The sequence below is a fragment of the Eucalyptus grandis genome, chromosome 6, assembly GCF_016545825.1.
Source record: "Eucalyptus grandis isolate ANBG69807.140 chromosome 6, ASM1654582v1, whole genome shotgun sequence".
NCBI lineage: Eukaryota > Viridiplantae > Streptophyta > Magnoliopsida > Myrtales > Myrtaceae > Eucalyptus > Eucalyptus grandis.
The window spans coordinates 41,561,446-41,587,984 of record NC_052617.1 but is presented as its reverse complement, the minus strand read 5'-3'; the positions used below and the strand labels follow the sequence as shown (position 1 = coordinate 41,587,984).

The window sequence follows — 26,539 nt, the reverse complement described above, 5'->3', positions numbered from 1 at the left end:
TGGTACAAGAGAGAGTTGTTGAGACTGACTCTCGAACGATTGAACAAGTCGTTTGCTCGATTCCGAATCCATCGATGGGCTCCGTCACGGATGTTGATCTCCTTTCCATCTCGATGAATCCCGCGTTCGAGTCGGGCGTGGACGTAAAATCCCGAATCAGGAACGGATTGAAATGGCCCCGTGAATTCGGGGGGTTGTTCCATCCAAGGAGGGAAGCGACGCATGCCTCCTTTTCTTCTTGAATGCAGGCCTGAGCGATTTCCTCGGCAATTCCTTTCTTGGGCAGGCATTGATGCAAAAGCAGACGGAACGTTCGCTTCCCTCACTGTAGACTCGCTTCGTGGATTCCAATTCCCCCTACCAATGAACAGCGCCGCCAGCATGCGAATAAAGACCGATAGTCGTTCGGGACCCGGACGAACAGGAGCGGAGCAGTTGCCAAGAAATCAAGAATCCTCTCTGCGGAAGCGACCCAGATGGACCCACCCGGTTCTTCCGGCGCGGGCTCGCCGGAGAAGGAGCGCCCGCTCCTCAGCGGCGGCGACATCGTGGGCGGCGCCGTCGACTCCAAGGGTCGCCCGGCGCGCAGATCCTGCTCCGGCGGGTGGAGATCCGCGTCCTTCATCATCGGTAAAGAGTTTAAAGGAGTCTTGTTGCCCTGATCCGCGCGAAAGGCGTGATTTCGCCGCGTGGGTGTTGGTCAAGTTCGAGTCTTTTGATGCCGTGTTGCTGATTGCCAGGCGTGGAGGTTGCCGAGCGATTTGCGTATTATGGGATAGAGGCGAACCTGATCAGCTATTTGACGGGGCCGCTAGGGGAGTCGACGGCGGCGGCGGCGGAGAACGTCAACGCGTGGTCGGGGGCGGCGTCTCTGCTGCCTCTCGTCGGCGCCTTTGTCGCCGATTCTTACCTGGGACGTTACCGAACCATCATCATTGCGTCGTTTCTCTATATTTTGGTTCGTTCCACGCTTACTCATTTCTTGTCGCGATTATCTATCAAATCAAGATTGACGTCTACCGTTAATTTGGAGTCAGTTGAAATTGAAAGAGTGATTAGGTGAATGGAGCTTATATAGGGTTGTTTAGATAACCGTGCAATTGACCTTTTTTTTCTTTTGGCAGTAATAACAGTGTTTCTTGAAATTGAAACGAAAACTTCCTATCAACTTTTAAGAAAAGCAATTGACTGAACGGAGTTATCTTTATAGAACCCGAGATGATACTGAAATTTAACAAGCAGGCAGGTCCAATTCATTCTGCTGAGAGTATGAACTGCAGAAAAGCAGTACCTTTTCTTTTCTTTTTTCGTGGGCGTGTGTTTTAAAGAACGGAAGGAAAATGGGAAGTCGCTCAGAAGTTCTTTCTTGACAACTGCATTATGGACACAAACTCTACTAAGAAATGGAAGGAAAAAGGGGGGGAAGAGGATTAGGAGACAACTGCATGAACTCAACCGTGTTCAGATACTGCTTGATAGAGAGAGTTCGGTCCCAGTTGAGCACATTGCTGGAAACCTGCTTGAGTTACTGAAACTAGCCTTGCATCACATGTCTTAGTTGCAATCCTTTTTGAGGTGGCTAATTTTTAAAGAAGATTTAGAACCCCAGATTTCATAAAGTGGCAATGGCCCTTTGTAGTTGATGCTTGCAGATATGTGTTTAATCTTTTATTCTCGGATCTTCTGTCATGCTTAAATGGTAGCGGACTGAGATTGTTATGAAATTTGTGGCAGGGACTTGCTTTGCTAACTCTATCGGCTGTTCTCACTTCTCTTGGCACATCTGAATGCCAAAACACCACCAAGATAACATCCTGTCCGTCCTCTAAACTCCACGTCGTCTTGTTTTTCTGCTCTCTCTATATGGTGGCAATTGGACAAGCTGGCCATAAACCATGTGTTCAAGCTTTTGGGGCAGATCAGTTTGACGGACGAGACCCAGTGGAGAGCAAAGCTAAAAGCTCCTTCTTCAACTGGTGGTTTTTTTGCTTATGTGCAGGAGTCACGGTGACACTTGTGGTCTTAGTTTACATTCAAGACAACCTCAACTGGAGCCTTGGATTTGGAATTCCCTGTATTATAATGGTAGTCGCATTGGCCATTTTCTTGATGGGGACGAGGACTTATAGATTCAGCGACCGAAGTAATGGAAGGAGCCCATTCATAAGAATTGGTCGTGTTTATGTTGCTGCAGCTAAAAATTGGCGGAAGAATGCTCCATCGTTGCCTAATGAAGAGGAAGCTCTAAAATTGCCTCTAGAGAATTACAAGCAATTCAAGTAAGAAATTCATTGATGCCTTTCCTTTTTTTTTCTTTTTTTCTCTTGCCAGTTCTCTGCATATCCTGGTAGCACAAATTGCAGCATCTTCTAAGCTCAAGGTTCAACAATGTAAATGGTGGCAGGTTCAATGCACATGTAAATATTAGTCTTAGCAAGCTCGACTGACCAGTTATCCAACTAAATTCTGTTTGCCTTTGATAAAGCAGTGACTAAACTAGGAACTAATGCTACATGCACATATCATTTTTTTTCTTTTTCATTACTTGTATTAGCTTCAGGTCACTTGATGCCTACATATTTGAGACTCAAATAGATATCTCAATCTTGCAGGTTTCTAAACAAAGCTTTGATAATAACAGATGACTCGAAAGAAAACCAAACTAACGTCAACGATGTTGAAGATGCGAAGTCCATGCTACGGCTTGTTCCAATATGGCTGACAAGTCTGCCAGTTGCCATTGTCTATGCACAAACCTCAACCTTCTTTACGAAGCAAGGAGCCACAATGGACAGAACCGTTGTCCCAGGCTTTGAAATACCAGCTGCATCACTCCAAGTGTTTATTGCACTCGCCATTGTCATCACTATCCCGATATATGATCGGGTTTTCGTCCCTTTTGCGAGAAGTTTAACCAACAAACCCTCTGGAATCACAACACTGCAAAGAATAGGGGCTGGGATGTTCTTCTCCATTCTTGCTATGGTCACTGCAGCCCTAGTTGAAACGAAAAGACTGGAAATTGCCCAAGAATACGGGCTGGTGGATATACCGAATGCCACAATTCCAATGAGTGTGTGGTTGTTGGTTCCCCAATACGGACTTTTCGGGCTCGCTGAAGTTTTGACCACGGTTGGTCTGCAAGAGTTCTTCTATGATCAGGTCCCCTCCGAATTAAGGAGCGTTGGGATGTCTCTTTTCCTTGGTGTTATGGCGTAGGGAGCATTCTAAGCAGCATCCTTATCTCGATCATTGAAGCAGCGACCGGTACTGACAGTTGGTTTTCAAATAATCTTAACAAGGCACATCTCGATTACTTCTATTGGCTACTCGCTGGGTTGGGTGCAGTTGGATTAGCCTTATTTTCCTGTTGCGCGATGGCCTACATATATCGGTGGAGGGCAAGCTGATGATCTGTACACAGTGATTGAAATCGTACTAGATAGATCAGAAAGTTTTGCTCCTCTTTCTTCTTTTCCTCTCGAATTTTCAGCCACCTCAGTGTAGTTTCAATCATACATTATTTTCTTCAGAGCAATGGTTGGTGCGATCCTGAAGAAAAATCATGCGAATATGAAGTCGAGTTGTATTCATAATTTGAGATTCTCTGTTATTCTATAAGAGTGGCTTCCGGGCATGAGTTTCGGGAAGTTGTATTAGCAGAACATCAGGCTGGTTCGCCCGGGAAAGTGAGCGAAATGCATGTCGACTGCCGCATCATGTCGGCTCACGCAGGATCCACCCGATGTCAGGCGGGTTGTCTGAGCCGTAGGACTTTATTTAATGGACCTTTTTTTCTACTAGGGAATTGGGGTAGTGAAATCTGCAGAAAAGCTGCACTGGTGCTGTGCATTTGTCTGGAGCTTTCTAATCTGCGAGGAGGACGGCGACGGCGACAACAACGGCGGGGATGTTGGGTTTCTTGAGAGTTGTCGGAGTCCTCTCCTCGCTTGAGTTTGATTGGTAGATGGGATTCGATTCGGTGGGGATTTTCTTTCTTTCATTTTCTTTTCTGGGTCTTTCGATATTGCTCCGTTTGGCCATGGAATTTTGACTTGTGTACATGATAACGAAATTGCTAATCAACAGCGTGGTAACCACGAAAAAAGCGAGATTGCCCTTTGAACAAGCACCTCTTCCTTGTTCTATTTCGCTTCTCTCTTTTCCATTGATTGGATGTCAAATGCAAACTCCACCGTTCTTGAATTTTTTTACTTCGAATCTCTCTGCTCTCTCTCTCTCTCTCTCTCTCTCTGTCTGCAAAGTCCAAATCAAAACTGGTCATTTTCCATTGCGGAATTCTCGCTCTGTTCAGACAGTCACCGCGCATTGCCCAGTCTGGAAACTTTTCACGGTTCGCTCGCGCGCGTTAAGCGAAAGAGGGAGCTGAGATGCAATTCAAACATTACAAATTCTGTTCTGTACCAATAAAAATTAGGAGATGGTACTTAAAAATTTAGGGAAGACCATCAAGATCGAATGCGCGAAGGGATCCCAATGCAATACGACACCCGGTTAAAATGGAAATAAGCTAGATGAAGATGTGAGGAGAATCGTGTAGTAGTGGCATCAGACTTCCTTAGTTAAGAAGAACCCGGTATTAACGATTTGTGTGGTGTTCTTTTCGATATATTGGGACAAAAAGATATAAGATAGCAGTACTGGAATCCTCCAGGATTTGGTCAGATGGGTTAGAGCTTTCGTTTTCCATATTTGAAAAGTCTAGGTTTGAATGGTCATATTTACATTTTGCGCCGGCTCCGGTCAAAGCATTAACCGATTTGCTTCTTAATTACCACGTATGCACAATGATGGGCAAAACGCCCATGTCATGACTTTTGGGTCTATATGATTTTGTGGTGATATGAAAAATGAAGGTTTTGGTGTTTAACATAGAGATGGTACTTTTGATCATTCGAATTATGGATTTTAGGAACGAATTGTATGTTAGAGATTCTAAATTTTGAGGATGCAAAGTGAATGTGTGTGAAAGTTGAGGGACTTGCCAATTTAGATTGGAAAGACAAAAAAGTCAAATTTTGATGGAATCAACCTCATGATGTTAGTTGACCAAAAAAAAAAAATTGTGATGTTTTAAGTTTCTAATGAATATGTACATATAATTATACTCAACCTCTATCAAAGTTTATTATGATTCATCAGCAATTAGATGTGCAATTTATTATATTGATCTGTCTCTCAAATCACTATTCAATAAATTGTCCAATCTTTTCTATAAATTATTTCCATGCAAAAGAATACATGTTGATTGATCTTGACATCACAGTAGGTAAGATGGCTTTCGTTTTGTTCTTTTCATTTGAAATTGACGTCTTGTTGAAAAATGGTGCCATAATTTTATTATAGTAGCTATTTGTTTGAAAAAAAATTACATAATGGAGGATGCAAAGTGAATGTGCGTGAAATTCAAGGAAATTGCCAATTTAGATTGGAGAGAACAAAAAGTCAAATTTCAATAGAATGAATTTCGTGATGTAGCTACCCAAAAAAATCGTGATGTTTTAAGTAAACTTTTCTAATGAAAATGTATATACAATTATACTCAACCTCTATCGAAGCTTATTGTGATTCATTAGCAACCAGATGCACAAACTATTGTGTTAATGTGCCTCTCAAATCACTATTTAATTAATTATTTGATCTTTTCTAGAAATTATGTCTTCGCAATATATATTGATCTTGAAATCATGGTAGGTAAGGTGGCGTCTATTTTATTTTGACATTTAAAATTGACGTGGAAAAATGATTGTAGCATGGTTTGAATACATAATCGAGAAACTAACCTTAGTCCTAAATTAAATTATGAAACTAGAAATAGGAACCAGAATTAATGTAGGCTAGTTTGGAGTTTCTATCAATGTGTTTGTTGGGCAAAAAATAAAGAATCCGGAAAACGATAATTAGTGTCATTCATGAAAAAACGGAAAATATATCCGTTATCTATAAAAGTGCTTAAATAAAAATTATTATTGGTAATAAAAATATATTTTACCAATTAGTTATCTGGAGCGATATAATAAGATTATTTCTATAGTTATATTGGCGAAAACAAAATTGGAGTCATCTTGAAAATGGCAGCAGCGCCAGCGAGGGAAAACGCTTTTGCTTGAATCCGAATCAATCGATGGGGTTCCGTCACCTTTGTTGATCTCATTTCCATCTTCATGAATCTTGCGTTCGAGCCGGGCGCGGACGGAAATCCCGATTCAGGAAAGGAATGGCCCGGGAATGGCGTGCCCGTCCAAGGTGGAGAGCGACGCATCCCCTGTTTTTCTTCCTGAATTCAGAGCCTGCTGACATTGAGGCACGCTCCCCGGCGCCGCTCTGTCGCATTCCAAACCTGCAGACGAAGACGAGCCCGCACTGTAGACTTGTTTATTGTTTTCCCACATCAACGAACAGCATGATTAGCATGCTAATAAAGAATGATAGTCGTTCGGACCCGGGCGGAGACGAGCAGAGCAGTTGCCAAGAAATCAAGAATCCTCTCTGCGGAAGCGACCCAGATGGACCCACCCGGTTCTTCCGGCGCGGGCTCGCCGGAGAAGGAGCACCCACTCCTCGGCGGGGGCGACATCGTGGGCGGCGCCGTCGACTCCAAGGGTCGCCCGGCGCGCAGATCCTGCTCCGGCGGGTGGAGATCCGCGTCCTTCATCATCGGTAAAGAGTTTAAAGGAGTCTTGTTGCCCTGATCCGCGCGAAAGGCGTGATTTCGCCGCGTGGGTGTTGGTCAAGTTCGAGTCTTTTGATGCCGTGTTGCTGATTGCCAGGCGTGGAGGTTGCCGAGCGATTTGCGTATTATGGGATATCGGCAAACCTGATTAGCTACTTGACGGGGCCACTGGGGGAGTCGACGGCGACGGCGGCGGAGAACGTCAATGCGTGGTCGGGGGCGGCGTCTCTGTTGCCTCTCGTCGGCGCCTTCGTCGCTGATTCTTACCTGGGACGTTACCGTACCATAATCATTGCTTCGCTTCTCTATATTTTGGTACGTTCCACGTTTACTCAAACCTTATCCTGATCATCAAATCAATATTGACGTCTATTGTCATTTTGGAGTTTGTTGTGTGAAGAAACGAAGAACAGAGAAAACAAAGAACAGAGAACAGAGAACGAAGAACAAAGAACAGAGAACACAAGATGAAGAGGAAGGATTTCTTTTCTTCTTGAATCAACGGGAACCAAACTCATACATTCAACTGAGAGCTTTCTCTATCTGTTCTGCAATTTTCCTTCTCGCTTTTCTCCCCACATTCTATCTATTCTCTCCTCTGTAGTTTTATATTCAAGGAAGATGATGAAAAACGAATCAACCGACTCAACACCGGTTTAACAACTTTGGTTTTACATCTAACAGACTAACCGCTCTAATGAATTATAACACGTGTATTTACTTTTGTTTTAAGTCTTCCAGCTCTGCAAACACGTGTGATGAGCAATCTTCAAGTCAGTCTTGAGTTCTCTTCAAATGTTTCTTCGATTCTTTATGCATTGTCACAGATACAGTCTTCGAGTCAGCTTCTTTAACATCTGTCTTCAAGTCAACTTCTTTAACATGTTGAAATTAAAAGAGCAATTAGGTGAATGTAGCTGAAATATGGTTGTTTATATAACCGTCCAATTAACCCTTTCTCTTTGGCAGCAATAACAGCGTTTCTTGAAATTGAAACGAAAAACATCCTAACAATTTTTATGAAAAGCAATTGACTGAATGAAATTTTCTTCTTAGAACACGAGAGAATACTATTGGAAGAGTGCTTCAAACTTAACAAGCAGGCAGGCGCGGTTCATTCTGCTGAGACTATGAACTGCAGAAAAGCAGTACCTTTTCTTTTGTGGGCGTGCGTTTTAAAGAATAGAAAGGAAGGAAAAGGGGAAGTCACTCAGAAGTTCTTTCTTGACAACTGCATTAAGGACACAAACTCCACCTAGAAATGGAAGGAAAGAGTGGGGAAGAGGGTTAGGAGACAACTGCATGAACTCAACTGTGTTCAGATACTGCTTGATAGAGGGAGTTCGGTCCCAGTTGAGCACATTGCTGGAAACCTGCTTGAGTTACTGAAACTAGCCTTGCATCACATTTCTTAGTTGCAATTCTTTTTGAGGTGGCTGATGTTTAAAGAAGATTTAGAACCCCAGATTTCATAAAGTGACGATGGCCCTTTGTAGTCAATGCTTGCAGATACATGTTTAATCTTTTATTCTCACATATACTTTCATGTTTAAATGGTAGTGGACTGAATTGTTACGAAATTTGTGGCAGGGACTTGCTTTACTGACTCTATCAGCTGTCCTCATTTCTCTTGGCACATCTGAATGCCAAAACACCACTAAGATAACATCCTGTTCGTCCTCTAAACTTCATGTCATCTTGTTTTTCTTCTCTCTCTATATGGTGGCAATTGGACAAGCTGGCCATAAACCATGTGTTCAAGCTTTCGGGGCAGATCAGTTCGACGAACAAGACCCAGTGGAGAGCAAAGCTAAAAGCTCCTTCTTCAATTGGTGGTATTTTGGCTTATGTGCAGGAGTCGTGGTGACACTTGTGGTCTTAGTTTACATTCAGGACAACCTCAACTGGAGTCTTGGATTTGGAATTCCCTGTATTATAATGGTGGTCGCTTTGGTCATTTTCTTGATGGGAACGAGGACTTACAGATTCAGCGACCGAAGTAATGGAAGCAGCCCATTTGTAAGAATTGGTCGTGTTTATGTTGCTGCAGCTAAAAATTGGCGGAAGAATGCTCCATTGTTGCCTAATGAAGAGGAAGCTGTAAAATTGCCTCCAGAGAATTACAAGCAATTCAAGTAAGAAATTCATTGATGCCTTTCTTTCTTTTTTTCTCCTCCCTTGCTGGTTCCTTGCATCTCCTGGTAGCAAAAATTGCAGCGTCTTCTAAGCTCAAGGTTCAAAGATTTAAAAAGTGGTAGGTTCAATGAACAATATTAATATTCATCTTAGAAAGCTCGACCGACCAGTTATCCAACTAAATTCTGTTTGCCTTTGACAATGCAGTGACTAAACTAGGGACTAATGCTACATGCAAATATCTTTTTTTTCATTACTCGTATTAGCTTTAGGTCACTTGATGCCTACATAATCGAGACTCAGTTAGATCTCTCAATCTTGCAGGTTTCTAAACAAAGCTTTGATAATAACAGATGACTCGAAAGAAAACCAACCTAATGTTGACGATGTTGAAGAAGCGAAGTCCATACTACGGCTTGTTCCAATATGGCTGACATGTCTGCTCTTTGCCATTGTCTTTGCACAAACCTCAACCTTCTTTACGAAGCAAGGAGCCACAATGGACAGAACCATTGTCTCAGGCTTTGAGATACCAGCTGCAACACTCCAAGTATTTATTGGACTGACCATTGTCATCACTATCCCAATATATGATCGGGTTTTCGTCCCTTTTGCAAGAAGTTTAACCAACAAACCCTCTGGAATCACAACACTGCAAAGAATAGGGGCCGGGATGTTCTTCTCCATTCTTGCTATGGTGACTGCAGCCCTAGTTGAAACGAAAAGACTGGAAGTTGCCCAAGAATATGGGCTGGTGGATGTACCGAATGCCACAGTCCCGATGAGCGTGTGGTGGTTGGTTCCCCAATATGCGCTTTTTGGGTTCGCTGAAGCTTTGACCATGGTTGGTCTGCAAGAGTTCTTCTACGATCAGGTCCCCTCTGAGTTAAAGAGCCTTGGGATGTCTCTTTACCTTAGTGTTATCGGCGTAGGGAGCATTCTAAGCAGCATCCTTATCTCGATCATCGAAGTGGCGACCGGTACTGACGATTGGTTTTCGAATAATCTTAACAAGGCGCATCTCAATTACTTCTATTGGCTGCTTGCTGGCTTGGTTACAGTTGGATTAGCTTTATTTTCCTGTTGCGCAATGGGCTACATATATCGGCAGAGGGCAACCTGATGATCTGTACACAATGATCGAAATCATACTAGATAGAACAGAATGCTTTTCTCCTCTTTCCTCTTTTCCTTTCGAATTTCAGTTGCCTCGGTGTAGTTTTATTCAGACCTTATTTTCTTCAGGGCATTGGTCAGTGCAATTCTGAAGAAAAGTCATGCGAATATGAAGTCGAGTTGTATTTATAAGTTGATGATTCTCTATTATTCTATAAGAGTGGCTTCCCGGCATGAGTTTTAGGAAGTTGTATTAGCAGAACGTAGAGCTGTTTTGCCTGAGAACACGAGCCAGATGCATGTCGACTGCTCAATCATGTCGGCTCACGCAGGCCCCACCTGATCTCAGGCGGTCTGCCCGAGCTATAGGGCTGAATTCGAATGGACCTATCTTTCTACTAGGGAATAGGGGTTTGTGAAATCTGCGGAAAAGCTGTACTTGTTGCTGTGCATTTGTCTGGAGCAAACTGCACACCCCAGTTCAGCATTCCTCACCTTCTCTAATTAGCTCTAATCTAATCTACTCTGATTCAATGAATTGAGAATCAGATGGGAGCATCATCGGGTTTGCTATGAAACTCCAAACAACAAACACAAAAGTCACACAACATCATTCAATCCGATCCCGCTTACTTGTTCTCTCCAACTGAAACACAACGCTCCTGTGGCCAGCAATGGCTCCCCCGGCGACAGCAGCAAGCGTTGGGGAAGAAAGATGACGGCATTAATGATGTCACGGGTTGTGCTATCTTTTGCATATTCTTTTGAGGATACTTCCATATGAGTAAAGTCACAGGTCGTCGTCGTGTTAGAGCACGCAAGCTTTTCGGAAGACGCCAACGAACAGCGACACCCAAAGATGTCGGGACATGTTCTCAAACAGCAGCAAACGAAAGCCAACCATTGAAAATTCTCTACTTTTATCGGTGACCAGTCCTCGGCTGCTGTAGCTGACCACAATGGGAACCACGCCCACCTTCCTCGCCGCCGGCTCTAATGACGCCGAGACCCCCTGCTCCAGGACGCCGTCGACGGCGCCGTCGACTACGGGGGCCGTCCCGTCGCGAGATCCGCCTCCGGCGGGTGGAGATCCGCCGGTTTCATCATCGGTATAGCTCCGCTTCCCTGTCGCCGTCCACTTCTGCTGGCGACGAACGACGAGTTTCCGATGACCGTACGCTGATCGATGTTGCCATTTTTTGGGTTTTTTTTTTTTTTTTTTTTGGTTCAGGCGTGGAAGTGGCCGAGAGATTCGCGTACTATGGGATCGCCTCGAACCTGATAACGTACTTGACGGGGCCGCTCGGCCAGTCCACGGCGGCGGCGGCGGCGAACGTGAACGCCTGGTCGGGCACGGCGTCGCTCTCGCCTCTGATCGGGGCTTTCATCGCCGACTCGTTCCTCGGCCGCTACAGGACCATCGTCGTTTCTTCCCTCCTCTACATCTTGGTCAGTTCTCTCTCTTCTTATAGATGGATCCCGTTACTATTTCAATTGCTATTGATGTCTAGCGCAAACCATCACACTACAAATCGATCACAGAAGGTGTTCTTGATCAGACACTGGCAAAGATCTTTCTCCAGTAGTTTTCCAGCATCTCTACGTATGGACACTTCTTCGATTCGTTAGGAACGCATGGTAAATAGCAAATGAATTGTACTGAATTTTACTAGACTTACTCCCTCTCTACTAAAGCTCAGCTCTTTTGAGTGATTGGCTTCTAAAAGCTTGAGCATGCCGATGTTGAGGGAAGAGTGTTGCATAGACTCACTGAGTCCATGGAGTTTAACCTGATCATGGCTATGTAGAGGTAACTCTGGAATCGGGGTTAACTTCCAAAGGTGTTTGTCTGTAAAGCTCTGATATGGCCATATGCAATTATGGAACACCATAAATTTACTTAATTTATATTTGGGAGGATGACTAGAATGGTAATGTTTGCTCGGTTCGAAATATGTTGCAGGGACTGGGCTTGTTGACTCTCTCGGCCATGCTTCCTTCTCTTGGTACATCTGACTGCCAAAGCAACAGTGCTATTCAAAACTTGCCTTGCTTTCCCCCTCTCTACCAAGTGGCGTTATTCTTCTTTTCTCTGTATCTGGTGGCGTTTGCACAAGGAGGACACAAGCCTTGTGTGCAGGCATTTGGTGCCGATCAGTTTGACGGGCAAAACCCAGAGGAGTGTAAAGCCAAAAGCTCATTCTTCAACTGGTGGTACTTTTGCATGTGCGGGGGAACATTTGCAACGCTTCTCATTGTGAACTACATACAGGACAACCTTAACTGGGGTCTGGGATTTGGAATACCTTGCGTTTCTATGGGAGCTGCTTTAGTTCTTTTCCTGCTTGGCACCAAAACATACCGCTATAGCATCAAAAGTGATGAGAGAAACCCATTTTCGAGAATCGGTTCAGTGTTTGCTACGGCAGCTAGGAACTGGAAAACTACCACAAAGGCATTAGCTGCTGATGAAGAATCTCGTGGAACCTTGCCTTATGAAGGTTCTGGCCAATTCAAGTAAGAGGATGCTTTTACAAATACTATGAGGCACGGATATTTACTAAACTGAGATTTCAAGCAATATATCCAAAAAGTTTGGTGTTTAATAGAGCCTCATTTCTTTTGGTTATATGATACAATTGGTCCATTAACATAAGAATTTAGAACTATTTGAGTATTGTTTACCTTGAATACCCATCGTGGGCTGTGGTACTTGAGTCTACGTTATAGAGTAAGATGTGTTCTAGCATTTGTTAATCAGAATCATATTCTAATCCTTAACAACAAATGCTGTTACTATTAAAATATCCTGCATTGCTTCAGTAAAAGGTTGTTTGGTTTTCTATATAACCTGTTAGCTGAAACTTTTTGTTGGACCTTGCTAAAGTTAAAATGAAATTTTAACTTGACTGACTACTCTTGACAGTCATTTTGATCTGTTCTTAACACTTTTCAAACAATTATCCCACAAAGGATGTCCACAGGAGATTGTGTGACTTAAAAGTCACATTGATGCCATGTACTGTATAGTGATGTACCATGTTTGTGCGTCTTCTCATTGAAAAATACTGTATGTGAAGAACCATAGTGTTTGATAATAAGGACCTCGACAGGATGAATGCAGTTTCCAAGACAATTGACCTTAGGTGAATGCCATCTAGTTGTCATTTAAATATCTGGAATAGTGGTTGATTCTAGATCAGCGGATTGATAACTAGGAAAAGAACATTGGTCACCTGTTTTGGTGGAAAATGCAGTCTGGTCCCTCAATCAGAAATTTTACCTTTACATGCAAACTGTTGTATGGCAACTTGTCATGGCCATTTATAGTGCGAGAACTTCAATTATGATCCCCAAATCCACCTTTTAAGTGTAAAAAATAACGGCCTTGGTCTACTTGCAATTTCCATCTACTAGCTTCTAGCATTTTGTACCCAAGATATTGGCTTGATGATATTATGACTTTGAACTGAATCAGGTTCCCCTGACATCTCAATATGGATAATCTCTGTGGCAGGTTCCTCAATAAGGCCTTGCTATCGCCAGATGGTTCAAAGGGCGACAGCAAGGTTTGCACTGTTGGTGAGGTGGAAGAAGCAAAGTCAGTATTAAGGCTCACTCCAATATGGGCGACAAGCTTGATTTACGCTGTAGTATTTGCCCAGTCCTCAACTTTTTTTACCAAGCAAGGAGTAACTATGGACCGATCCATCACACCTGGATTCGACGTTCCACCTGCATCACTACAGTCCTTCATCAGTCTTTCAGTTGTCATGTTTATTCCCATCTATGACCGCGTGTTCGTCCCTCTGGCGAGGAGTTTTACTCAAAGACCCTCTGGCATCACGATGCTTCAAAGGATAGGGATCGGGATGTTCTTATCTGCTGTTTCCATGGCGGTTGCCGCACTAGTTGAGATAAAAAGGCTCGAAACTGCTCGAGAACATGGGCTGGTCGATATGCCTAATGTGACGGTTCCAATGAGTGTGTGGTGGTTGATCCCTCAGTACGTCTTGTTTGGAATCTCTGATGTGTTCACCATGGTGGGTCTGCAAGAATTCTTCTATGATCAGGTTCCCAGTGAGTTGAGAAGCGTGGGCCTTTCCTTGTACCTCAGTATTTTCGGTGTTGGCAGCTTTCTCAGCAGCTTTCTCGTGTCTGCCATAGCGACAGCGACCGGAGGCGACGGGGGAGATAGCTGGTTCGCTAACAACCTCAATAAAGCGCATCTTGATTACTTTTATTGGCTTCTGGCCGGGCTAAGTGCATTTGAATTGGTCGTCTATCTGTATTTTGCTAGATCTTATATCTACAACAGGTCGAGAACAATATGAGATGCTCCGCTCTCACAGCTGTAATATTAAAGCTTAGTGTGATAATGTACCATAATTTGGGGATGCTTCTGTGAACTTCTGTCCAGATTTGCATCCTGTGGAACACTTGAAACCAGAGAGATGTAAACAAACTCTCAGCTGTCGTAGATTACAAGCAAAATTCGAAAAAATTATGTACGCAGTGTTAATTGTTGATGCTAGATGTGATTCAACTCGAAGCCAATCCAATGAATCGAGGTGTGCCAAAGATTTCTCTACCCATCTCTTCAATTCCCCTCGCAGGCGCCTTTGGTGAATATTTGGTCATTGATTATCAGGATATATTGTCATGAAACTGGACCTGTACTGGACTCAACGCATATCTGTCACCTCTATTCTTCAATCTCACAGAGGGAAACATACGCACAGTTCCTGGATGAAGATTAAACTATAGCAAGAAAGCGTTAACGAGAACGTTATCATTTCAGAAAACAACCAACGAAATGATAAAATAAGATTTTAGTTGGGGATGTGGCCCCCCAAATTCCACCTACGACTCGAAGATGCTGATTGCTGACAGCCCCTTAGGTCCGCATATCCGCTGTCGCCGGCGACAACTATATTTGCTTAGCTAAGCAAAAAATCTTATTCAGTTCTTGGTAACGTGTTCGAAGTGGGAACGATCTTTCTAGATCCGAAGTTCACATGAAGGTGTCGTCTCGAACGTCAGGACTTGAGGGTCATGAGTTTCTCCGACCCAAGAAAATGATTACGACAGGCTGTTCCTACGAGCATAATAAAGAAGCTGACTTTCATCTTCTTGGTTGAGTCCGGTCGCCAGCTGGGTCTAGGCGGTTTGTTCTTCTCGACTGCTCTCGATGCAAATCACGATACATCGTTAAAAATTAGAGCGTTTCTCATCTGAAGCGACTCTTGTAGCCATGCTCACCGTGCTAGGTCGAGGTGGAGTGGTATTCGACGCGTGTGGATCGGGGTTGAATGGATGCTCAGGGTACATAGAAAGAGAGATGGAAATGAGATGGTTCGTGATGATGAAAGAAACTGATATCGTTTTCGAAGTGTTAACCAAAAGTTTCGAGGTGTCGAGCGTTTTTAGAATATCATTTCCGGATAGAGAGAAAACCCATGATTTTGATCCGAAAGGGACAAAGGGGGATGTAATTATCAATCGTTCTCCCTTAGTCGGTCTCCGTGCTCGTATCCTTGAATTACTTGAGTAAAAGAAGGAGAGGAAAATATGGCTTTTGCCCTCTTTTCTACTTAGTGTTAGGACCCATGAACGAACTAACTTTCAGAAACTTTGACTCTTATCATGTTAATTACGTTTCGTTCAGGCGAGAGGTCATCGTGCGCTCGCAAATGACGTCAGATTAAGGACGGAAAACTAATTATCTTTGTTTTGGTAAGTAACCAAACCTTAAAAAAATAAATCAAAAAATTGGTATGAAGTCCAAAGCGAATTACATATTTAAATCCAAATGGTGTCTAATTATGAACTTTTGGATTATGGTACAGCCGGGTTATGATAATGAATCGCGATGTGTCTACAGGCTGTCTTCAGCAAATGCCGATTATCTGCACAAGGTGGCGCCATGCCTCAAATCTTATTATTAATTATTAGTTGTAATGATTAAAAATAAGTAGTATTCCGGCATTACTTTTGGGGAAAATGGTATTCTAAGAATTTATCATTCTCCTCTTATTTTACTTGTGACGATGATCATCATGAACATTTCCGAAGGCTATTTGAGGAAAAGAAACCAACCCCTTCATTCAAAAATAGAAGAAACCCGTTGATTAACTCAATGATTTTATGAGCTAAATATACTTTGCGTTTGGCCTTTTATTTTAATGAATATAGAACCATGGTTACCAGTTCTAGAAGCTTAGAAGTTTGAACTGATATTTTTTTTTTTTGGAACTTAAATTTAAAAATTTTAACATTATTGTCCGATATACCCTATACATGCTGACATTTAATTTTTCATATCCCCCAAAATGGGAAATGGAATATTTTTTATCATCATAGTTACGAACTTTCAAAGTTTCATTATGTTTATCTGAATGCATATTCATCATCTCTAGTCACTTTTAACGGGCACTGATTTTCTCTTAATGAGCTTCAATTGTGATTCCCAACATCGGAAGGGAGTATGATGACTCTTTGGAAGAGATGAGAAGGTAACGGACAGAAATCCTCATGACCATCAATTCCTTTCATCATTATAATATCATTCTCATAATATCTTCTTTTCCTTCTATAACGGGGGTAATTAACAAAATAACGTGAACAAATTTCATCACCAAGAGTTGTTGTTTACAAAACACCCTCCCTTTTTTCTTTTCTTTTGGTGAGATAAAAGTAGAGGGTAGAGAGAGAGAGAGAGAGAGAGAGAGAGAGAGAGAGAGAGAATTCATTTCGATTAAAGACCTAATGTGCCAACGCGTTGATGAAATCAAACATGGACTCCCACCAAAAAGCGAGTAAAGGTGGAGCGAATGATTCGTATAAGTCGCTGAAAAAGTGGAAAGAAAAGGGGAATAACGGACAGGGATGCATGTCGCGCGAAACTTAAAATGGGCCCCCACCGAAAAGGGCAGGAAAGGAGGAGAGTCCAAAAGCAGGTCAAAATAAATAAGAAACTATCGGGGTGGAGTGGTGGAGTGGGGGCCCAGAAAAAAAGCAAAAAAGAAGTCGATAATCTGAGTTGGCTCACCTCCTCCCAACAGAACAGTCTGTCCCGCCTCGCCCTCGCCTCGCCTGCCAACTCCAGTTAAGAGTTACAAATACAAACACCTCCCTCTCTCCCATCTTCATCTTCATCTTCATCTTCAACCTCTCTCCGCTCTCTCTCTCTACCCTCTCTCTCTCTCTCTCTCTCTCTCTCTCTCTTTGAAGCTCCACGGTCATGGCTGAGGACCCTCAGAACCAGCCTCCCGCTCCAGAAGCGCCGGCCCTGGCGGAGGAAGTCGTGGTTGGGGTGGTTCCGGACGCGCCGCAAGCCACCGAAACGCTCGCGGCCGGGAAAGAGCTGCCGCCGCCCCCGGAGGCCGCCGGAGAGGACGGGCCGAAGGGCGCGGAGGCGGAGGCGGGGGCGGAAGAGAAGATCGTGAAGGCCTCGAGATTCGCTTCCTTCAAGGAAGAGACCAACGTCGTCGGGGAGCTCCCCGAGGCCCAGAGGAAGGCCCTCGACGAGCTCAAGCGCCTCGTCCGGGAGGCTCTGAGCAAGCGCGAGTTCTCCGCTCAGCCGTCGCAACCGCCTCCTAAGGAAGGAGAGAAGAAGGGAGAAGACAAAGAGGAGGCGAAAGCGTCCGCGGAGGAGCCTCCGAAGCCTGAAGCTGAGGTGGTCGCTGAAGTGCAGCCGCCGGCGCCAGCTGAGGAGGCGGAGGCGGTGGTGATCGTCGAGGAGGTGGTGGAGAAAGTGACTACGGTCGAAGAGGATGGCGCCAAGACCGTTGAGGCCATCAAGGAGACGATAGTCGAGGTGTCCACGACTGCCTTCGCTGCAAAAACAGAGGAGGAGGTGGCCCCGGCTGCGGCCGTAGAAAGCAAGGAAGAAGCGGAACCTGTGGCGGAGCCAGAGGAGGTGTTCATCTGGGGAGTCCCGCTCCTCGGCAACGACGAGAGGAGCGACGTCATCCTCCTGAAGTTCCTAAGAGCCAGGGACTTCAAGGTGAAGGAGTCCTTCGACATGATCAAGAGCACGGTCCGGTGGCGCAGGGAGTTCGGCGTCGACGCCTTGGTCGAGGAGGACCTCGGGACGGACTACGACAAGGCGGTGTTCATGCACGGGATCGACCGGGAGGGCCACCCGGTGTGCTACAACGTGTACGGCGAGTTTCAGGACAAGGAGCTGTACCAGAAAGCCTTCGGGGACGAAGAGAAGAGGAAGAAGTTTCTCAAGTGGAGGATCCAGTTCCTGGAGAGGAGCCTCAGGAAGCTCGACATGAGGCCCAGCGGCGTCTCGACGGTGGTCCAGGTGATCGACCTAAAGAACTCGCCAGGGCTTCTTAGGAGGGAGCTGAGGCAGACCACTGGCCAGGCTCTCCACATTCTTCAGGACAACTACCCTGAATTCGTGGCCAAACAGGTAAAGACATGATAATATACATGTAGGTGCGTATGTATATCCGTGAGGTGGAGCCTGATGACTTTATTCTTATACAAGCGCAGGTGTTCATCAATGTTCCGTGGTGGTACCTGGCCTACAACAGGATGATCAGTCCTTTCTTGACGCAGAGGACCAAGAGCAAGTTCGTGTTCGCCAGCCCATCAAGAACTGCCGAGACACTCTTCAAGTAATTATCTTGCTTCTAATTTTCTTGATCCTCACGTGCTGTTTGGTCAACGTGGGCCTCTGAAACACCTCCATAACGATCTGTCAGAAGAATTTCTCATTCTGAATCTTGATGATGGAAACAGATACATAGCACCAGAACAGGTGCCGGCGCAATACGGCGGGCTAAGCATGGAGGCCGAGCAGGAGTTCACTGCTGCCGAACCTGCGACAGGGGTCACGATCAAGCCGGCATCCAAGCACACTGTCGAATTCCCTGTTACTGAGGTAGGCTGTTCTTCACGTTAAGTACAAATTCCAGACCCCATCAGTATTATTTCTCCTTCCAAACGACCTGGAGATGATCTAAAGCCGGTTGGTTTGATGTGACGTGTTCTATTCTTGTGTCGTCGACTGTTTTGCTAAACGCAAGTACGGTGTTGATGTGTAGACGTGCCTGCTGGTCTGGGAGGCTAAAGTGGTGGGGTGCGACGTGAGCTACGGAGCTGAGTTCGTGCCGAGCACCGAGGGTTCCTACACCGTGATCGTGCAGAAGACCAGGAAGATAACCCCGGCAGACGAGCCCATCATCTGCGGCCGCTTCAAGGCCGGAGAGCCGGGCAAGGTGGTGCTCACCGTCGACAATCAGTCCTCCAGGAGGAAGACGCTCCTTTACAGGTCCAAGACCAAGGACTGCTCGGAAGACCAATGCCCCTGTTGATCAGGAACTTTGGACTGCTTGTAGCAATCTTTATTTCTTATCTATTTTTTGGAGTCAGCCTTTCCTCTTTCTCCTTTCCACTTTTGAAATATTTCGATTGTATTCCCGGTTTAAATATTGTTCCATTTTTGTTCAGTCTGAATTTCAGTAAAATCCAATTGATTGTGAGGACTTATTATTGATTTTTAAGGAATGGTTTTAAGACTGTGTATAAACTATGAGCTCTGCCTTGCCCACCTTTTCTCTTTTGACTCTTCCTTTCGCTCCTTTTCAGTTGCCTTTACTTTCTTCCGTCCTCCGCTTACATTCTGAGGTGGGGACATTCTCGAGCGATTCATTCCATAGTGGATCATGCGAATTGTCGTATTCTAGTGAAACTACATGTACGATGTTCCAAGATCGATTACGTTGGTGCATTTTGAGAGTTGACGGGCACCGCGTTGGGTGATGGATAATCACATTAATGAGAATTTCTATGAACTCATATAAGATACGACCGAACCGGTCCCATTCAATTTGGCCTAATAGATTGAGAGAGTATAAATTTCGATCACCAAATGAATTTCAAAAGATAGTAACATAGGAATATATAAGAAGATTGTCTATATGTTATCATTCATTCGGGATGAAGGCACCCTAAGATGTTCAATTCTTATACTTTGTTGTGGGTTAACAATGTGAAGAGAAATTTAAAGACATGAAATTTCTTTAGATGGCTTCTTTGTAAGTTGGTTTCTTGAGAAAAAAAAAAAATGCAAGAGACACATATATAGTCCATTTGTTCAAAAGAAAACTGTTTAAAAAAAAATTATTTTTCAACATTTTGGTGTTTGGATAATGGAAAACTAATTGATTTTTGACAAAAAAAAAATTCCATAGACCCAAAATAAGAAGTTTAGATTAGAAAAAATGACTTTCTTTCGTGATAAGAAGGAAATCGCTTTTTCTAAACCATCAATTAGATATAAACTAACCATTTTAAAAAAATATTTTTGTTGAAAAATATTTTCTTTTACCATGAAATATATTAAAAAAATTAGATGCACCATATATTTCTATTTATTTTCAATCCACCTATGACAAACACTTTCATGAATCTTTCAAAGCTTTAACGAAGAAGTGCGATGCAAGAATATGAAAATGACATCTAGTATCTCGCCTATTACAAACTTACTTCCTTGGAAAATTAATTTGGAATTGAAATACAGACTTAAGAAGGCGTATGTTTATAATATTTTGTGCTTCTAAATTGATGCACAAGCAAGAAAGTTTGGTTTGGAGATTGAGTTAAAGATATACTAATGTGCTGGAAATTGAGTTAGAAAACCAATTTGCAAAATATGTAGGCAAATTCTAAATTCAATGTGAAATTGGCTTGCTACAAGGTACATTTTGTTGTACCCTTTGACACAATTAAGACAAAGTTACTTCGTAGAATTAGTTCCGAATTCATATTTAGCTCTTCATACAAGTAATTACACCTACATTACAGGCAATTATGTACCTATTTGCAGGCATCTACGTCATTCGACATGTTACATTCAGATAGTCATTGATAGTATTCTTCTGGACTATTTTCATCTTCCAATATCCTAATTTTGCAGCAATGGTGATCACGTGCCTTCAAATAGCCATCGACAGTATCCTTCTCAACAATTGTCATCTTCAATGTATCTTCAATGTCCTAACTTTGCGGCAATCACTGCAAGAATCATGTTTAGTGAAAAAGCATCATAATCATCTAACTTTGCGGCAATCACTGCAAGAATCATGTTTAGTGAAAGAGCATCATAATCATCGCGAACCATTTAGTATCGAAAGGAATCGAGATGAATCATGTCATCATATCGTCCCAGATTAAACAGGCTGATTTGACCTTTTGCTCATCCGCGTTCTACAGAAAGAGAAGGGTTGGTGGGAGGAAAGAAAGAAAAGGGTAAGGCAGTAGGCACGATGTTGACGTATTTTCTTCCCCTTATGGCCCCAACCGGAGGGAGGCATTGTCAACGTGAGTTGTCGTCATGGGCAGCGAAGTTCACGACAAAGGGGGAGGAACCCCAAATTTGGTTGGTAATTATACACTCCACCAGCTCATTTAATAAAAAGATTAGATCCAGCGACGACGCCTGCTCTCCTTCTTGCAGGATGGACGTGCAGGGTCAGGATCCGATTTATGACATCAATTAAGGCCCCCTTCCTTGCGCATGTTAGCGCCTAATAATGATGGTATGCGTGTACACCACCGCGAAGAAGGAAGTTATTTTTATCAGTACATCAGAAGGGGACCGCCGAATTCATGCGCAGAGCCGCCGCCTCATAAGGCACGGCGAGTTTTCTTCATGCTAGACAAGGGGGACCGTCTTCCCGAATGAGCGAAGGAGAGATGACCTTTGAAGAGAACGAATGTCGTTAAGGCATAGTTCGTCCATGGGGCCTTTATCTTCGGAAAGAAAGAAAGCCATGTCCCATTGCCAACTACTGAAGCACTTTGGACGCAATTTCAATTCCCGTTGAGCTGCAGATTCTCAAGAATGTGGAAAAGCAGGAAAGCGAGAGGTTGGACAATCATCGGTCCCGAAAAGCAGGTATTTCCCCATCATGAATATGCGACCCCAAAACCCCACCATAGCAGTCTTGTTTCCATATCGTAATCTAAAGGAGTTCACACTCTTTCCATCCATATTGTAATCTATAGGAGTTAATCATCTCGCTTTAAGTGAAATACCGCCTATAAACTTATAATTGTCCACAGTACGAAGAATAAAGATAAAAGGGTCGATTCTACAAGAACGTAATTTATGTGATGGACATGGAGTGAATCACGATATAACCGACCGACAAATCAAGATGCATACCCAGATGGTCAAGTAGAAAGGTCACACAACATCATCACCGCCACGCAGTGAATCCATCATATGAGATACTTTCCCGTGATTCTATATGATAATATTGAACGCCAGTACCGACTCAAACACATCATAAGATCAAAGAAACAGATGAACCAACCCAAGAATATATCTGGCAGTGAAGATGATGTCAGGACAACGCAGCCTAATCCCGAATGAAAGTCGAACATCACTTGACAGGAACATTAGTCAAACATCACTTCGACAGGAACATCGAACGCAACAATCCGGTGCAATGGAGAAGAAAATCTCTGTGCATCTCATAGTGCTGCTAACTATTCAATGCCAGCTTTTTCACTCCAAACATCTCAACCCTCGAGGAAATGTTCATTTACATGTTAATAGGTGACTCCATCCCTGCACTTGAACAAATAAAAGTGATACACCCACATCTCTGCACTTGAACAAATAAGAGTGAATTCACATACACTCCACCACTTATGCATAGGTCATGTGAGCTGAGTTGGTTGGCCCGTGACGGGTGCCTAGATCTGTTCCGTATTACTGACAATAGACAATCACTAACAACATCACAGCTTGTTGTGAGAGAATCTTATCATTACACTACGAAATCCTGGAAGACACAATTAAAAGCAAGCAAAGTCAACCAACAACAATATGACAGCAACTGAAGACTGGTTCATACCTAACAGATGCACTGCAGCCACATCAAGCAGATGCCATCTGGTCCAAAAGGTGAAAGTGGTAAAAACAGAACCCCCTCCAATGAACTCCACGGAACAGATCGAATCACCGAAAGTTGAGGGAGATCAAGAAGGCAGGGGAGATGCGGCATCATCAGAACCCCGCAAACAAACACAAGTACACCAAACAAACACAGACTGAAAAGAAGACACTCCAAAAAGAAGGGGGAATGTGTAAAAAGTTAAATGCTCAGGTCAGAAGCTTGGAAGGAACCATAAAAGGACTCCATTAAAGCTTGAATACGCAGATCTACAAAGGAAATATACCAAGAAAAACCTTGCTCATCAAGAAAGAGTTCGCATAAACTTAAATGTTCCTCACTAACAACCAAAACAAGCATACCGGTATTTACATGTTCAAAGCATCAGAACCAGCAAGAAAGATGTAAAAACTGCATATAATTCAGTCATCAAGAAAAATGACAATGCTTCTTCCTCAAGGTATATAGCAACACAATGGCACGAATAGATCAATGCAACAGCAAATAGAAAGTAGCTCCACAACGAAACAGATTCATCCTGAAGAGCTCCCAGAAAACTCTTGCGAATATAAAACCAAACCGTACCTCCCACCAGGAACTACTATCACTGTAGAGATTATTATATCGAGATTACTCCAACCAACTACAAAGGAGTCACTCTAAAAATGTGGAACTCTGATAAATTAGATTTAAACACTAAAATCTGTAAGCAACTCTTTAAAGTTGACCTTCAAAAAATGCATCCACCAGGGCCAAATAGGTCTGACATATGTCAACTTCAAGCACATTCCATTAATGTACATCACAAGCAAAGCAAAAATCATATTCGACAGTGAACAGAACAAAAAAACAATACAGATGCCACACTATACCACCACTGTTTCCATAGCTAAATCTTCCCACCCTCGCCTAGAGGCCTCCAACATAGCTACTGGAAGCAAGTTGGTACTCCAAATTCAAAACTTTCCAGTTTGCGCCTCTCATCGCCAGGAGGGGGAAACAAGAAATGACGGCCACGTGAAAAAAAAAAAAAAAAAAAAAAAAAAAAGTTCAAAAAAGCAAAAACGTAAACCTCAAAACCTCAAAATCCACACCACGAATTGATGAATTATTTAAAACAAAATCAAGATATGACATACGATTTACAAGGATTGACCACCAATCAAACTTTCTCCAGGAGAGAGGACAAATATGAGCACCAGAGACTTCTCACTCCCCAATATATCCGAGAATATATCACGTTTGGCTAACTATGATTGATTTTGTAGGCTCAATCACCCAATAGGTCAATCTTGAACCTGTAGAGAAGCTTCTTCTTCTTTGAGGTTGGGTTATCAACAGTGAGCAACACTTTGCCGAGTTCCGAAACTTTGAAGGTTCCGTGCACCACCGGCTCATCCAGAGGCGACATCTTCTTGGGCTTCTGAATATTGACTGAAAATTCACCAGAGTCGGGCACAAACTCGGCACCATAACTGACTTCCCACCCAACAACACGGAGCTCCCAAACAATAACACATTTCTGCAAATGGAAAAATCTCAGTCACTAACACTAGCAGTACAAGCAATCCATCCATTAGTATTCTCATCACATATTTTGCAGAATACAGAAATAGAAAAATAGCATCCACAACAAGCAGAACTCAAGTATAAGATTGAATAAAAATATATGCTTATACCTCATAGATTATGATTTCCACAATTTGTTTGGTCCCCGGCTTCACTGTCATCTCGGTTGCAGGGTCAGAAACAGTAAAATCGGGATTGCAATCGCAATTATCTACGCTCAAGCCACCATACTGCACCGCTACTTGCTCAGGAGAAATGTACCTGCCAATCACACAAGCGCAATGGTTCGATTATAATAAAGGCTCCAGGAGGAAACAAATAAAACTTAGTGTGTTCAAACGCGTTTGGATCTACTTACTTGAAAAGCGTCTCCGCAGTTTTGGAGGGGCTTGCGAACACAAACTTGCTCTTGGTCCTTTGGGTCAAGAAAGGGTTGATCATTGCATAAAACGCCAGATACCACCAGGGAACATTGATAAACACCTAACCGAAAACCCCCCATCATAACCCACAAAATTCATCAATTCAAACAACAGGACAGCTGAACAAAATAGCTCATCAACCATGAAATCAACGTGTAACCGCAATATACCTGCTTGGCCACGAACTCGGGATAGTTGTCCTGAAGCAACTGGAGAGCCTGCTTGGTGGCGATCCGGAGCTCGCGCTTCCCCGGTCCCGGAGAATTCTTGAGATCGCTCACCTGGAAAATGGTGCAAATGCCACCCGGATTGAAATCGAACTTCCGGATGCTCTTCTCCAAGAACTGGACCCTCCACCGCAAGAACTTGGTCCGCTTCTCCTCGTCGGCGAACGTCTTCTGATACAGCTCCTTGTTCTGAAACTCCCCATAGACGTTGTAGCACACGGGATGGCCGTCCCGATCATGGCCGTGCATGAACACGACCTTCTCAAGATCGTCGCCGAGGTCCTCGTCCACGAGGGCGTCGATGCCGAACTGCTTTCGCCAGTGGATCGTGTTCCGCAGCATGACGAACGCGTCCTTGGTCTTGAAGTCACGTGCCCGGAGGAACTTGAGCAGCAGGACGTCGCTCCGCTCGTCCTTGAGCAGCGGGATCCCCCAGATGGAGACTTCTCCAGCGGAGACGGAGGCCTCGCCAGTTTCGGCTTCCTGCTCCGGGGTTTGCTTGGAGACGAAGACGTTGGTGTTGAGGCCTTCCTGGACGAGCTGCTTCAGCTCCTCCAGAGCCTTCCTCTCGGGAAAGGAGAGATCGGCGACCTTGTTGCTCTCCTCTTTGAAGGAAGCGAAGGACTGTGGGACCTTCTGCGGCTCGGCCGGCGGCTCCACCTTCTTGCTGGCGTCGACAGAGACGACGACCTCCTCGTGGGCCGGCGGCGGTTTCTCCAGCAGCTCGGACTCCACCGCGGTGGTCGTCGTCACCGCAGAGGACGGAGGCGGTGGCACCTCCTCTTGCTGCTCCGCCGGAACATACTCCCTCGGAGGCTCCGCCAGCGGCGGCTCCGGAGGCAGGACCTCCTCCGTCCCTTGCGGCGGCGGAGGCGGGAGCTCCTCCGTCGCTTGCGGCGGCGGCGGCGGCGGCGGCGGCGCGGCTACATCGGCCATTGCTGGAGGGTACCCTTTTTCTTTCCTTTTCTTGGGGGGATGTGAGGGTAATGCTGGCGACGGATGGAGATGGGTATGGCGGAAAATGGTAGTGGAGATTTTGCAAGTGACAAGACTTTCTTTTTGAGGCAACGCAGAAGGCGATGATGGTTCCAGACCATCCGTTGGGACGTCAGTCAAGTGGGCCTCCGCGTCGACGAGTCGGTTCGGTTCGGTTCGGTTCGGTTCGGGCTGAGGGCGGCGTTTGCGGCCGACTGAGCAGACGGTGACGGCGACCGGACAGAGAGCTCTCTGGAATCCTATGTTTCGGCCAAACGGTGACGTCGCTTTCTCCGGTTTTGTCGTTTCTTTTCGTTCGGATTGTCAGAAACGACAGACGGAGGAGGAGGGAAAATTCTCGGCTCTCGTGTCTCGGAACGCACGTGGCTCGCTTGTCCGTCGGTCTGACCGTGCTCTGCCGCACATGTCGACCGTTGAGGTTGTGGGCCCCACGCGTGGGTCCGGCAGGACGTAACG

At 44.4% G+C, this 26,539-nt stretch overlaps 5 protein-coding genes across 5 annotated transcripts; 4 read left to right on the top strand and 1 right to left on the bottom strand.

The window, feature by feature from the left end:
* Positions 1 to 6: 6 nt before the first annotated feature.
* On the top strand, positions 7 to 4,129 carry LOC104449842 (protein NRT1/ PTR FAMILY 5.10). The gene is given in 5 exon segments (XM_010064125.3): positions 7 to 630; positions 741 to 958; positions 1,735 to 2,279; positions 2,613 to 3,208; positions 3,211 to 4,129. Coding segments are annotated over 5 exon segments (1,713 nt in total). The 5' UTR covers positions 7 to 476; the 3' UTR covers positions 3,411 to 4,129.
* A 2,174-nt stretch (positions 4,130 to 6,303) lies between these two features.
* LOC104449841 (protein NRT1/ PTR FAMILY 5.10) lies at positions 6,304 to 10,208 on the top strand. Its single transcript, XM_039314818.1, has 4 exons — positions 6,304 to 6,681; positions 6,792 to 7,009; positions 8,285 to 8,829; positions 9,155 to 10,208. The coding sequence occupies exons 1-4, from the start codon at positions 6,447 to 6,449 to the stop codon at positions 9,951 to 9,953; spliced, it is 1,797 nt and encodes a 598-aa protein (XP_039170752.1). The 5' UTR covers positions 6,304 to 6,446; the 3' UTR covers positions 9,954 to 10,208.
* A 193-nt stretch (positions 10,209 to 10,401) lies between these two features.
* On the top strand, positions 10,402 to 14,512 carry LOC120294597 (protein NRT1/ PTR FAMILY 5.10-like). The gene is given in 5 exon segments (XM_039314819.1): positions 10,402 to 10,954; positions 10,957 to 11,055; positions 11,178 to 11,395; positions 11,910 to 12,463; positions 13,464 to 14,512. Coding segments are annotated over 5 exon segments (1,737 nt in total). The 5' UTR covers positions 10,402 to 10,905; the 3' UTR covers positions 14,281 to 14,512.
* A 2,518-nt stretch (positions 14,513 to 17,030) lies between these two features.
* On the top strand, positions 17,031 to 19,514 carry LOC104449839 (patellin-3). Its single transcript, XM_010064122.3, has 4 exons — positions 17,031 to 18,371; positions 18,455 to 18,579; positions 18,704 to 18,845; positions 19,009 to 19,514. The coding sequence occupies exons 1-4, from the start codon at positions 17,190 to 17,192 to the stop codon at positions 19,276 to 19,278; spliced, it is 1,719 nt and encodes a 572-aa protein (XP_010062424.1). The 5' UTR covers positions 17,031 to 17,189; the 3' UTR covers positions 19,279 to 19,514.
* Positions 19,515 to 23,573: 4,059 nt separating this feature from the next.
* Positions 23,574 to 26,131, bottom strand: LOC104452019 (patellin-3). The gene is made up of 4 exons (XM_010066557.3): positions 25,031 to 26,131; positions 24,797 to 24,921; positions 24,549 to 24,699; positions 23,574 to 24,391 (listed from the first exon to the last, which is right to left on the bottom strand). Exons 1-4 carry the CDS (start codon positions 26,021 to 26,023, stop codon positions 24,140 to 24,142), a joined length of 1,521 nt encoding a protein of 506 aa, XP_010064859.2. The 5' UTR covers positions 26,024 to 26,131; the 3' UTR covers positions 23,574 to 24,139.
* Positions 26,132 to 26,539: the final 408 nt, after the last annotated feature.

Excerpts from the sequence above, each read along its gene's own strand:
- LOC104449841 (XM_039314818.1), top strand. The coding sequence starts at position 6,447 with ATGATAGTCGTTCGGACCCGGGCGGAGACGAGCAGAGCAGTTGCCAAG. Across the intron at positions 6,682-6,791 it reads ATCCGCGTCCTTCATCATCG|GCGTGGAGGTTGCCGAGCGA; the intron begins GTAAAGAGTTTA and ends GCTGATTGCCAG. Across the intron at positions 7,010-8,284 it reads CTTCGCTTCTCTATATTTTG|GGACTTGCTTTACTGACTCT; the intron begins GTACGTTCCACG and ends AATTTGTGGCAG.
- LOC104449839 (XM_010064122.3), top strand. The coding sequence starts at position 17,190 with ATGGCTGAGGACCCTCAGAACCAGCCTCCCGCTCCAGAAGCGCCGGCC. Across the intron at positions 18,580-18,703 it reads ACTGCCGAGACACTCTTCAA|ATACATAGCACCAGAACAGG; the intron begins GTAATTATCTTG and ends TGATGGAAACAG. Across the intron at positions 18,846-19,008 it reads TCGAATTCCCTGTTACTGAG|ACGTGCCTGCTGGTCTGGGA; the intron begins GTAGGCTGTTCT and ends GTTGATGTGTAG.
- LOC104452019 (XM_010066557.3), bottom strand. The coding sequence starts at position 26,023 with ATGGCCGATGTAGCCGCGCCGCCGCCGCCGCCGCCGCCGCCGCAAGCG. Across the intron at positions 24,700-24,796 it reads ACTGCGGAGACGCTTTTCAA|GTACATTTCTCCTGAGCAAG; the intron begins GTAAGTAGATCC and ends TGTGATTGGCAG. Across the intron at positions 24,392-24,548 it reads TGGAAATCATAATCTATGAG|AAATGTGTTATTGTTTGGGA; the intron begins GTATAAGCATAT and ends TTCCATTTGCAG.